The following is a 13830-nucleotide window of genomic DNA, read 5'->3' on the forward strand; positions in this document are numbered from 1 at the left end:
ATGGAGACTGCATAGCATGTATATGCCACTTTTAAAATGGTCATTTAGTTTAGAAAATCATTAGTAATTCACCAGTAATCAACATTTTTGTTTGTCTTATGTCTTTGTTTCACAGCAATTTACAGTTTTGAAGATTATTTCTTGAAAAAATTTTGTTGCAAATGTATGGGAGTCAGGCAGTAGCACTGTGGGTTAAGTGCATGTGGTGCAAAACAGTTTTCTTTTGCCCTCTTATTTTTTTCTGCCACCATGTTATTTCTTGAACTCAGAGTCAGAGCATGAATCCAATACTCAAGGAAGCCATTTTTTGTTTCCATTTTATTTGATAGGATAGCAAGAAATGGAGAGTGGAACAGAGGTCAAGAAAGAGCCACGTGCAGGCTTGTTCAATGCTTTTGAAGTGTCCCTCACGCAGGAGGGAAGCAAGCCTCAAACCTCCATTTCTGTCTGTACTATCCAACAATGACAAGATCGATAACAACTGCAACAATGAAAACAAGGGCAATAAAAGGGAAAATAAATAAATACAATAACATAATTTTTTAACAATTATATTTTACTTCTTATTATAGAGGGAAATTGAGAGGGATGTAGGTTACTGGATAACAGTTCTTTTCTCTGCCACCATGGTTATTTCTTGAGCTCAGTGTCAGAACTTTTGCTCAAGAAATGTATTTTTTGTTTCCATATTATTTGACAGGACATACAGAAATGGAGAGTGAACAGGGGTAGAGAGAGGCATTTCCAGGCTTGTATCACTACTCATGAAGTGTCCCCCTCTCAGGTGGGAAGCAGTTCTCAATCCTAGGTCCTGTGTCATGGTGATATGTACACTTAAGTAGGTGCAACAATGCCCTGCACCTGATAATTCTTTTTTTTTTTGTCTCCAGGTTTATTGCTGGGCTCGGTGCCTGCACCATGAATCCACCGCTCCTGGAGGCCTTTTTCCCCCCTTTTTGTTGCCCTAGTTGTTGCAGCCTCATTGCGGTTATTATTGCCATTGTTGACGTTGCTTTGTTGTTGGATAGGAAAGAGAGAAATGGAGAGAGGAGGGGAAGACAGAGAGAGAGGGGAGAGAAAGATAGACACCTGCAGACCTGCTTCACCTCCCGGGAAGCGACTCCCCTGCAGGTGGGGAGCTGGGGGCTCAACTGGGAGCCTTACCGGTCCCAGCGCTTTGTGCCACGTGCGCTTAACTCACTGCGCCACCGCCTGACTCCCTGCACCTGATAATTCTTATTTATTTGTTTAACATTCTTGCGTTTTTTAACTTTTTTTTTTTTTTTGGACAGTGACACTACAGAGAGCCTTAATGTGGTATGATCACTCTAAAAGTATAATTTCTATGCTTCCACAATAATGTTAATTTTATAAAGAGCCATGTGTGGCTAGAGATGTTTCATTTTTAATAAACTTATACTCATCATGTGTTTTTTTATCCCATCTTTTTTTTTTTTATCACTGTGGCTTAATTATAAATTTGTTACACCTGTGGTCCTGAAGGTGGCGCAATGATAAAGCTTTGGAGTCTTAAGCATGAGGTCCCGAGTTCAATCCATGGCAGCACATGTGCCAGAGTGATGTCTGGTTTTTTCTCTCTCCTTCTTTTTCATAAATAAGTAAAATATTAAAAAAAAATGTATTACACCCAGTGGCCATTTTTTATTATTTATATTTTTGTGTTTTATATCAGTGAAGAGAATTTAATAAGGCTATTGAAGTAGAGATCTATATCTCTGTATCAAGTGAAATTATTATTCATGTATGATAAATGAAATTAATGTTTATTTTCTTTTAATGAGAAGAACTGCAGGTACTACGAAAAAACACCAGACTTTGAGCTCTAAGTCCCCAGGGGCTATAGGTTCCATTCGAGTTATCCTCTACTTTACTGTCCCTATCAAATTCTCTTTACCTATATAAACTTTACATTATAAATAAGGAAGACAATATCCACAACTGCTCAGCACTTGTGAAGAGTGCCTACCTTTGTGCATGTGAGAACTAGGTTATTGGATCTTGGTCCTTTTATATAGGCAGTGTGAGCACCCTTTGAGTTGTACTCCCACACAGCCACTAAGGTTTTATCATCTACTAATTACAAATCTATAGAGGGGGAACAGTGAGAATAGGTTTATCTCTCTGTTCTCAGGGCCTCGTGAAGGAGAGTCCAATGTTCTAATGAATGTACCACCTTCTAGAGCATGATTAAGAGGTATTTGGTTTTCAAGTCACCAAAGACATGTTTGCAGATGAGACAATCATTCACAGGCTTCCTAAAGTAGAGACTGAATGGCTAATCTGCTGTTGCTCGCATTTTCTCACATGATCACATTGCACATATTTTAGGGCTCAGTGACCTATGAAGATGTAACTGTGATTTTCACTCAAGAGGAGTGGGCACTATTAAATTCTTCAGAGAAGAAACTCTACAGAGATGTGATGTGTGAAAATTTGAGGAACTTTCTTTCAATAGGTAATTCTAATCGCCTTAATTTTTCAACTAGAAGAGAAATCATTTTTTGTTCACCAGTGTAGAAATGGCTATACTGTTCAGTGAGCAAGGTTTTATTGTGACTCATGAGGGATCAAGAATTCAATCTATTTGTATAATTTCTAATACTTTTTATATTTTGTACTTTTAGAAAAGATACAAGAACATTCCACCAAAGGGCAGCATATCTTGCATGGTAATAAACAAAGGTGAGAGTTAAATTTACAATAAAGTGTGATGTACCACCTAAGAAGCTACTGTGTTTTCAAAAGTTTTGTCTCTGTAATTTACTGAGATCTTTTGCCTGCATGGTTTCCTTGTATAAGGAGACTCATAGTTTTTTAATGGTGTGCTCTCTACTGATGTAGCAATTGCATATGACCCCTTTTCATACAGTTGTTGTAGTTATTGTTGTTGTTGTTGATGTTGTCATTGTTGGACAGGACAGAGACAAATGGAAAAAGAAGGGGGAGAACCGAGAGGGGGAGAGAAAGATAGATACCTACAGACCTGCCTATGAAGCATCCGTCTCCCCTGCAGGTGGGGATCCAGGGGGCTCAAACCAGGATCCTTACAATTTGTGCCACCTGTGCTTAACCCACTTTGCTACCACCCGACTCCCTCAGTATATGTTTTATTCAAATCTATTTCTAATGTCTGATTTTCTGGCTTATTAAGTAAAATAATGTCCTGCATTTTGATAATCAATTACAGTGTTATTCATTAAAATGTCATTAATTAATTGTTAATTATTTTACAGTAATACAGCAGTAAAAATCTCTGAGAGCAAAGATAGTGAGAATGCTGGAATATCTCAAGAATGTGAAGTATACAGCAAATTATTCACTTATCCTATTCATCTTCAAAAACACGTAAGAATGCACTGTGGAGAGAAACCCTATGAATATAAACAATGTAATGGAACATTCAAGAGACCCAGTCATCTTTGGAAACATGAAAAAACTGACAATGGAGAGAAACCCTATGAGTGTAAACAATGTAGTAAAACATTCAGTCAAGCTGGTCATTTTCATGTACATGAACGAACTCACAGTGTAGAGAAACCCTATGAATGTAAACAATGTAGTAAAACATTCAGTTCTTCCAGTAGTCTTTGGACACATGAAAGAATTCACAGTGGAGAGAAACCCTATGAATGTAAACTATGCAGTAAAACATTCAGTTATGCCAGTTATCTTTGGGCACATGAAAGAACTCACAGTGGAGAGAAACCCTATGAATGCAAACAGTGTAGTAAAACATTCAGTTATTGTAGTAATCTTCGGAGACATGAAAGAATTCACAGTGGAAAGAAACCCTATGAATGTAAACTATGCAGTAAAACATTCAGTTATGCCAGTTATCTTTGGGCACATGAAAGAACTCACAGTGGAGAGAAACCCTATGAATGCAAACAGTGTAGTAAAACATTCAGTTATTGCAGTAATCTTCGGAGACATGAAAGAATTCACAGTGGAGAGAAACCCTATGAATGTAAACTATGTAGTGAAACATTCAGATGTTCCAGTAATCTTTGGGTACATGAAAGAATTCACAGTGGAGAGAAACCCTATGAATGTAAACTATGCAGTAAAACATTCAGTTATGCCAGTTATCTTTGGGCACATGAAAGAACTCACAGTGGAGAGAAACCCTATGAATGCAAACAGTGTAGTAAAACATTCAGTGATTCCAGTAATCTTCGGAGACATGAAAGAATTCACAGTGGAGAGAAACCCTATGAATGTAAAGTATGTAGTAAAACATTCAGATGTTCCAGTAGTCTTTGGGCACATGAAAGAATTCACAGTGGAGAGAAACCCTATGAATGTAAACTATGCAGTAAAACATTCAGTTATGCCAGTTATCTTTGGGCACATGAAAGAACTCACAGTGGAGAGAAACCCTATGAATGCAAACAGTGTAGTAAAACATTCAGTGATTCCAGTAATCTTCGGAGACATGAAAGAATTCACAGTGGAGAGAAAACCTATGAATGTAAAGTATGTAGTAAAACATTCAGATGTTCCAGTAGTCTTTGGGCACATGAAAGAATTCACAGTGGAGAGAAACCCTATGAATGTAAACAGTGTAGTAAAATATTCAGTGATTCCAGTAGTCGTCGGAAACATGAAAGAATTCACAGTGGAGAGAAACCCTATAAATGTAAACAGTGTAGTAAAATATTCAGTGATTCCAGTAGTCATCGGAAACATGAAAGAATTCACAGTGGAGAGAAACCCTATGAATGTAAACAATGTAGTAAAGCATTCGGGCATTCCAGTCATCTTCGGAGACATGAAAGAATTCACAGGGGAGAGAAACCCTATGAATATACACAATGTAGTAAAACATCCCAGCAGTCTGCTGGTCTTCAGAGACATGAAAGAATTCACAGTGAAGAGAAACCCTGTGAATGCAAATAGTAAAACATTCGGTGATTCCAGTCGTCGTCGGAGACATGAAAGAATTCATAGTGGAGAGAAACCCTGTGAATGTAAACAATGTAGTAAAACATTCAGTGATTCCGGTACTCTTCGGGCACATGAAAGACTTCACAGTCGAGAGAAACCCTATGAATGCAGTGTAGTAAAACATTTAGTTGTTGCAGTAGTCTTCAGTAACAGTAACCTAAAACGTTTAATAAAAATGGAAAACAAAGGCAACAAAAGGTAAAAAAAAATATAATGAGGAAAAAGATACAAAAACCTTTATTTTGGTTCAACACTCATGAAGTTTTCCCTTTTGCAGTTAGGGAGCATGGGTTGAATTTGCTTACTTTTGCATGGTACCATGTGCACCTCACTAAACCCTACCACAAAGTACCCATTGAGAAAAATTTTTTAATACAGGGTAAGGTTTTGCATCATCTAAACCAGACCAAAAAAAAAGAAAAAGAATATTGGGAGTCAGGCTGTAGTGCTGGTGGCACAAAGCCGAAGGACCTGTGGCTGAGAAAGCTGTGGTATACACACACAATGGAATACTATGCAGCTGTTACGAACAATGAACCCACTTTCTCTGACCCATCTTGGACAGAGCTAGAAGGAAATATGTTATTTGAGCTAAGTCAGAAAGATAAAGATGAGTATGGGACGATCCCACTCATCAACAGAAGTTCAGAAAGAAGATCAGGAAGGGAAAGTAAAAGCAGGATCTGACTAAATATAGAGTAGGACAGTGACATAAAAACTCTGGTGAGTTGGAGGGTGGACATTTGGCTTCCCGGGATGGCAGGGGAGGGGTTTCAAGGGTGGGTGGGTGGAATGGGACACAGTCTTGGTGGTGGGAATGGTGTTTATGTACACTCCTATGAAACTATAGTCATATAAATCACTAATATGAGGGGGGAAATTGATTGTATGTCTCAAAGTTTTTAAAACAGACAGACTTTTGAATGCATAGTCTGAGTCTTTGATATGCAGACTTTCTCAAAAGCCTACACCAGGTAGAACAGAAGCAATCAGTGGCACAGCTATACGAGATACTGGGTATTAAACAGCAAACCGTAACAAAGGGACTTTTCAATGTTAACCCAATTACCAAGTAATGTGACTATAACAACTATCCATTGTCTTCTTGAGCCCTAAGAGACTAAGCCCCTGGCTCCCCACCTGCAGGGGGATTTCTTCAAAGCAGTTAAGCAGGTTTGTGGGTGTCTATCTTACCTCCTGTTTGTCTTCCCTTTGTCTCCATTTCTCTCTGTCCCATGCAACATTGATGACATCAATAACAACTACAGCAATAAAAAGGCCAACAAAAAGTGAATAAATATTTTTTAAAAATTAAAAGAAGAATGTCGCCAGGTCTGGAGTTAGGTCACTGAGTGAAATGTCTGCCTTGCTCCGTGTGCAGCCATCTTCCAGCCAGCCCTGGCCCTGTCCTGAGGTCGAACAATTGAAGAGCCCCCGTTTCTTTGGTTCTTGGGATAATCAGCAAAGAACTGAAGAGTGAAACACAGGAGTTTGAAGCAAAGAAGTTTTCATACAGTATTAGCAAGCAGACATACACTCTGGGGGGTTTCTGTAGAGTGACTCGAGTTACAAAGTATTTTATGGTTTTTACTCAAAAACTGCATCTCTGAGGTGGAAATGATGTGCCTGATTGACAAGCTGGGTGACAGACACCCTGTATGTGCTCAGTGCCTGTAATTATAATTCTTACAGAGAAGCTCTAGGGGACGGTGTGGAGCAAAAGCCATAGTGGTTATTTATACCGTCCTTCAAAAAAATTATTTTCTTTATTGGATAGAGACAGCCAGAGATCAAGAGGGAAGGGGGAGGCAGAGGGAGATACCTGCAGCCCTACTTCACCACTCCTGAGGCTTTCCCCCTGCATGTGGAACCCACAGCTTGAGCCCAGGTCTCTGTGCACTGTAATGTGCAAACGCAGTTCCCACCACCAGAGTTCTCCATTGGGATCTTCCCTATTCTTTATCCCCCTGAGAGTATGACCGAAGATCTTTCTGGAGTGCAGAAGGTGGAAGGTCTGGCTCCTGTAATTGCTTCTCCACAGGACATGTGTGTTGGTAGGTGGATCCACACCTCCAGCCTGTTTCTGTCTTTCCCTAATGGGGCACCTTCTCTCTGGGGAGGTGAGACTTTGGGACACATTCGTGAGGTCCTCTGCCCATGGAAGTCAGGATGCTGTCATAGTAGCATCTGCATAACAACTTGGTGACTGAAAGTTGCGAAGATAGAAAGCAGGACAAGTTGTTTAATAAACAGGATCCAAAAGTAGAAATAGAGCAGATGAAATTAGGGGTCTTCATGTGGGAAGATGGTAGGAATTTTAGGTATGTTCTGAGTGGCCCATGACTTTTAATAAAGCCCCCTGGACCTCAGCCTCCTGGTCCATCGCAAGGGTCCGGGATTAGTGTGCTCCTTGGTCAGGAAGTGGGAAGCACCATCCATGTTTCAAAACTTTTCTCTGCCTGGCTGAAGCTGCAGAGTCCTGCGTTCAGGTTGTAGCGGGGAAATAAGAGGAAGATGACAGAGATCCCACCATAAAGTTCAGCTGGTTGTGGTTATAAGATGATTTCTACATGAGGAATTACCAGAGAATCAGTCATGTTTCAGGGAGGCAAGCACTTACTGAGACAAATCAGAGAGAGAGAAAAGGCAAATACATGATTCAGACATATATCCTCCCAAGACAGAGAGAGGGGGGTTTTGAATTGTCTGGTCTTCTAACTTTCACTGTAGATTCAGTGGAATTCCAAGGCGATTAACTTCAACCTTTGTCTCCTAATGTGCACATCTGCATGTCTTTTATTTTTACTTTTTTAAAAATTTATTTCTTTATTGGGGAATTAATGTTTTACATTCAACAGTAAATACAATAGTTTGTACATACATAACATTCCCCAGTTTCCCATTTAACAATACAACCCCCACTATATCATTTATTATCCTTCATGGACCTGTATTCTCCCCACCTACCCACCCCAGAGTCTTTTACTTGGGTGCAATACGCCAATTCCATTTCAGGTTCTACTTGTGTTTTCGTTCCTCATCTTGTTTTTCAACTTCTGCCTGAGAGTGAGATCATCCCATATTCATCCTTCTGTTTCTGACTTATTTCACGCAACATGATTTTTTCAAGGTCCATCCAAGATCGGCTGAAAACGGTGAAGTCACCATCTTTTAAAGCTGAGTAGTATTCCATTGTGTATATAGACCACAACTTGCTCAGCCACTCATCTGTTGTTGGACACCTGGGTTGCTTCCAGGTTTTGGCTATTACAGATTGTGCTGCCAAACACATATGTGTACACACATCTTTTTGGATGGATGTGTTGGGTTCCTTAGGATATATCCCCAAGAGAGGATTTGCAGGGTCATAGGGTAGGTCCATTTCTAGCCTTCTGAGAGTTCTCCAGACTGTTCTCCACAGAGGCTGGACCAATTGACATTCCCACCAGAAGTGTAGGAGGGTTCCGTTGACCCCACACCATCTCCAGCATTGGCTGCTGTTACCTTTTCTGATCTGACATTCTCACAGGAGTGAAGTGATATCTCATTGTTGTCTTGATTTGCATTTCTCTGACAATCAGAGACCTGGAGCATTTTTTCATATGTTTCTTGGCCTTTTGGAGCTCTTCTGTGGTGAATATTCTGTCCAAGTCCTCCCCCCATTTTTGGATGGGGTTATTTGTTGTTGAGTCTGTCAAGCTCTTTATATATGTTTGTTATTAAACTCTTATCTGATGTATGGCATGTAAAGATCTCCAATTCTGTGAGGGGTCTCTTGGTTTGAATAGTGGTTTCTTTTGCTGTGAAGAAGCTTTTTAATTTGATGTAGTCCCATAGGTTTATACTTGCCTTAGTCTTCTTTGTAATTAGATTTGTCTCATTGAAAATGTCTTTAAAATTTATGCGGAATAGAGTTCTGCCAATATTTTCCTCTAAGTATTTGATAGTTTGTGGTCTAACATCCAAGTCCTTGATCCACTTGGAATTTACTTTTGTATTTGGTGAAATACAGTGATTCAGTTTCATTCTTCTGCATGTTTCAACCCATTGTTTCCAATACCATTTGTTGAAGAGACTCTGTTTTCCCCATGTAATAGTCTGGGCCCCTTTGTCAAAGATTAGATGTCCATGGGTGTAGGGCCTCATTTCTGGGCTCTCAATTATATTCTACTGGTCAATGTGTCTATTCATGTTCCAGTACCAAGCAGTTTTGATGACAATGGCCCTATAATACAGTTTGAGATCTGGGAGTGTGATGCCTCCAGTTCTGTTCTTTTTTCTCAAGATTGTTTTGGCAATTCTAGGACCTTTCTGGTTCCAGATAAACATTTGTAGCATTTGTTCTATTCTCCTAAAAAATGTGCTTGGGAGCTTGATGGGGATAGCATTAAATTTGTAGATGGCTCTGGGTAATATATTGATTTTGATGATGTTAATTCTTCCAACCCATGAACATGGAATATCTTTCCACTTCTTTGTGTCTTTTTCAATTTCGTTGAGTAGTGATTCATAATTTTCAATATACAAATCTTTCACTTCCTTGGTTAGGTTTACTCCTAGATATTTTATTTTTTTGTTGCTATAGTAAAGGGAATTGATTTCTGGATTTCAATTTCTTCTAACTTAGTGTTTGCATAGAGGAATGCCACTGACTTTTGAATGTTAATTTTATAGCCTGACACCTTACTGTATTGCCTGATGATTTCCAAAAGCTTCTTGCTGGATTCCTTAGGTTTTTCCATGTAAACCATCTGGTCCATGACTTTTAATTTTGGGGAGGTTTTTGATAACTGTTTCAGTTTCTTTGGCTGTGATGGGCCTGTTCATGTTATCTACTTCCTCTTTACTTAGTTTTGGAAGTTGGTAGGAGTCTTGGAAATCGTCCATTTCTTCCAGGTTCTCTAGCTTGGTGGCGTATAGTTGTACATAGAAGCCTCACATGATATGTTGAATTTCTGTGGTGTCTGTTGTGATATCCCCTCTTTCATTTACTATCCGATTTATTTGGATCTTCTCCCTTTTTTGTTTTGTGAGTCTGGCTAAAGGTTAGTCGATTTTGTTCACTTTCGAAGGTGGCCGCCAGCTGCATGTCTGTGGCCTGCCGGGACTGGCCTGCTGGAGCTGGTCCCGCTGCAGGATCCTGTGCAGCGACTGCGGCCGCCTCATGTGCTGCCCTGCTGCTGGTCTGGGCCAGGTCTCGGCATCAGAAATGTTTGGTCATCGTTTTCTATGGCTCCAGAATTGTGCTCACAGAAATAAAATTATTAGTAGCTTTCGCGACTTCCCAAACGCTTTATTTGTGGATAGAGATAGAAACGCAAAGGGAGTGTCCAGGAGGCGGCGCAGTGATGGGGCTTTGGACTCTCCAGCATGAGGTCCTGAGTTGGATCCCCAGCAGCACATGTGCCAGAGTGTTGTCTGGTTCTTTCTCCTCCTCCTATCTTTCTCATTAATAAATAAGCTTTTTTTTTTTTTTTGCCTCCATGGTTATCAGTGTGGCTCAGTGCCTGCACTACAAATCCACTGCTCCTGGAGGCCATTTTTTACCACTTTGTTGCCCTTGTTTTCATTATTATTATTGTTGTCATTAACGTTGTTGTTGGGTAGGACAGAGAGAAATGGAGAGAGGAGGGGAAGGCCGAAGGGAGAGAAAGACAGACACCTGCAGACCTGCTTCCCCGCCTATGATGCGACTCCCCTGCAGGTGGGGAGCCGGGGGCTTGAACGGGGATCCTCACACCGGACTTTGCGCCACCTGCTCTTAACCTGCTGTGCTACCGCCTGCTGCGAAATAAATAAAATATTAAAAATAAAAGGAAGGAAGATCTACCGGGGTGGGGAGAGCAGGAGAGAGACACTGCAGCCTTGTCTCGGCCCGTGAAACTTCCGCTGCAGACGGGGATGGGAGAAGGATGGACTGAGACCCAAGACACCATCTGATTAATTTTTCCATACACCCCTCCCCCCATCAGCTATGGTCATATTCCCTGATGTAGTGTTCTTGTGAACATGGCCCTTTTCAGTGCTGATTTCTTTCTTGCTTGTTTGCCTGCTTGCTTGTTTTATTATTACTAGAGCACTGCTCAGCTCTGGCTTATGGTGGTGTAAGGATTGAACCTGGGACTTCAGAGCCTCAGGCATGAGAATCTCTTTGCATAACCATTGTGCTATGTACCCCTACCCTTCTGTGTAAGTTTCTATGAATTTTTACAAACTGCTTTGAAAACAGGCACAAAGAATTAGAAATATTTCTAAGACAGTTTACTCTTGTGTGATACTAGTACTAAATGTGGGAGGTCTGCACAGCTTTAGAAATTGTGGGCATAGACGGAAATATACCCTACTATTAATTACTTTAATGGGGTAAAGAATTCTGCTGCAGTGCTCATTTATTGACTCTAGATGGTTAGCTAACACCACGTTACACTCTAACATCACATTCTAACAATAAAATGTTATTGAAATGCAGTTTAGAAATCTTAATATCCTGACATCAAATTCTTATAATTATAATTATGTATCCAAATACCTCCTCAGTATAAAACAGGTAGGTGCACAGGTAAGGCCAGGACAAATTATGTCCTCAGGTTAACAAGCTGCTCCAGGCAGAGTTCTGGTCAGGATAGGTCCTGATTCTGGTCTGGATAGGTCCTGGGTTGGTCCTGATCAGTTCTGGTTCTGTTCCAAGTAGCTGGTTCCTTTCTTGGTCTGGTAGGGAATCTGCAAGCACCTCCCTGTCCTTTGGTGTGTTGATTGCCATGGGATATGCCGGATGGGGATTCTGAATTTACAGACTAGCAGGCAGTTCAAAAGTTGCCATCCATGTCCGAATGTCTGTGGCTTTTCTCCCTGAGCTAGGCTGGGGTGTGGATTAGTTAATTTCCAGCCAATGAGAATTGGAGTCTTCCTGACATGAAGGTCTAACTTTATCAGGCGATACAGATCTAGGGCTTGCCCTGCACAGGACTTTATCTTATGCTGGTGTAAGGGGCATTTCAGAGAACTCAGGGGCCGCTTTGAGCTTGCCCTGCACAAGACTTTATCTTATGCTGGCCTGCAGGGGCATTTCAAAGAACTATGGGGGCCACATAAAGGTTGCTCTGCACTGGACTTTATCTTTCGCCTGTGGTAAGATAAAGGGCCATTTCTGGGCATTTATCCTGCATAGGACTTATCCATGCAGGCCTGCAGGACTTGGGGACCAAGGTTCTAAGTTTTATCTTTCACTTTCCTTTGTCACTTAAAACTCAAGAGTATTCAACAAGGGCAACAAAAGGGAATAAATAAACAAAATAAATATTAAAAAAAAACTCAAGAGTATTTCAGCACTTAATTTTAATAGTGTTACATCACTCAAATAAGCATTTTAACATTTCAAACTCAAAATAATCTTCTCACACAGGAATATTCACTTTAACTCTAACAAACACTCTAAACTGAAACAACTTATCCTCATATTTCCAGCCTATTTAAAGATCTCACACTCAGAGGAATACTTTCACACTTAATATTCTCACACTTCTTATATGTCTTAAGTACACACTTATTGTTTCATGTACATATTATTATTTCAAGTACATATTGTTTCATATATACACTTTAGTATTCTAAGTTCATATACCTTATAGATTAATATTATTCTAGTGTAAGTTTGGGCAGAAATCACAGCGCTATGTTCAGACTCCTTATACATTAATATTCTAATGTATCCTTATGTCAGTCCTTGCCCTTTGCGTCACCTGCGCTTAAACACTGCGCTACTGCCTGACTCCCGTGAGCGATTTTTAATTGCCCTGTGACTAAACATCTTCTTGGTTAAAGAGACTATATTTCTTTCTGCACATTTACTGTGGTTATTTATGTTACTCTACTGAGTTGTGTGAGAACATATATTGCTGATTAGCCCTTTGATATAGCATGTAAATATGTTTTATTTTTATTACTGCATCTCTTTGTCTTGGTGATAGGTCTTGTCATTATACCAAATACTTTCAGTTTGTTGTAGTCTCAGTGGTTCACTTGTCCATTTATTTATTTATCTTTGATGTTGAGCTCAGGTCTCTGAAGACATTTCCCATTCAAATATTATGTACTGTACTGAGGATGACTTCTGTAGATTTTTTGGAGACTAGTCTAACATCCAAGTGCTTATGTATTTTGAGTTGACCCATTTTGTCATGTAATGGTGTTGTTTGGTTTTTATATGCATGCGGTGACTGACTCATTTTCCCCAACATCATTTTTTATAGAGACTTCACCTATTCACTTTTCAGCATCATTGTCTTGCTCTAAACATGTTCTTAGGGATTTTGATGGAGGCTGCATAGCATTTATATGCAACTTTCAAAATGGTCATTTAGTTTAGAAAATCATTAATAATCCACCAGTAATCAACATTTTTGTTTGCCTTATATCTTTATTTCACAGCAATTTATAGTTTTGAAGATTATTTCTTGAAAAAATTTTGTTGCAAATGTATGGGAGTCAGGCAGTAGCACTGCGGGTTAAGTGCATGTGGTGCAAAACAGTTTTCTATTGCCCAGTGTTCTAATGAATGTACCACCTTCTAGAGCATGATTAAGAGGTATTTGGTTTTCAAGTCACCAAAGACATGTTTGCAGATGAGACAGTCATTCACAGGCTTCCTATAGTAGAGACAGAATGGCTAATCTGCTGTTGCTCGCATTTTCTCACATGATCACATTGCACATATTTTAGGGCTCAGTGACCTATGAAGATGTAACTGTGATTTTCACTCAAGAGGAGTGGGCACTATTAAATTCTTCAGAGAAGAAACTCTACAGAGATGTGATGTGTGAAAATTTGAGGAACTTTCTTTCCATAGGTAACTCTAATCGCCTT

The 13830-nt window shown here is 39.9% G+C and overlaps 2 protein-coding genes across 2 annotated transcripts in view; both read left to right on the plus strand.

Annotated features, from left to right (window-relative positions):
- LOC103127923 (zinc finger protein 345-like) overlaps window positions 1-13830 on the plus strand; it is a 250307-nt gene that overhangs the window by 70977 nt on the left and 165500 nt on the right. The gene's annotated exons all lie outside the window — the stretch shown is intronic.
- LOC132542603 (zinc finger protein 345-like) overlaps window positions 1-13830 on the plus strand; it is a 29981-nt gene that overhangs the window by 7353 nt on the left and 8798 nt on the right. Inside the window, 3 exon segments of the mRNA XM_060205111.1 lie at window positions 2646-2703; window positions 3498-4916; window positions 4918-5120. Coding sequence (XP_060061094.1) covers window positions 2646-2703; window positions 3498-4916; window positions 4918-5120 — 1680 coding nt within the window.

This window comes from Erinaceus europaeus, chromosome 13 (assembly GCF_950295315.1).
Source record: "Erinaceus europaeus chromosome 13, mEriEur2.1, whole genome shotgun sequence".
Classification (NCBI taxonomy): domain Eukaryota; kingdom Metazoa; phylum Chordata; class Mammalia; order Eulipotyphla; family Erinaceidae; genus Erinaceus; species Erinaceus europaeus.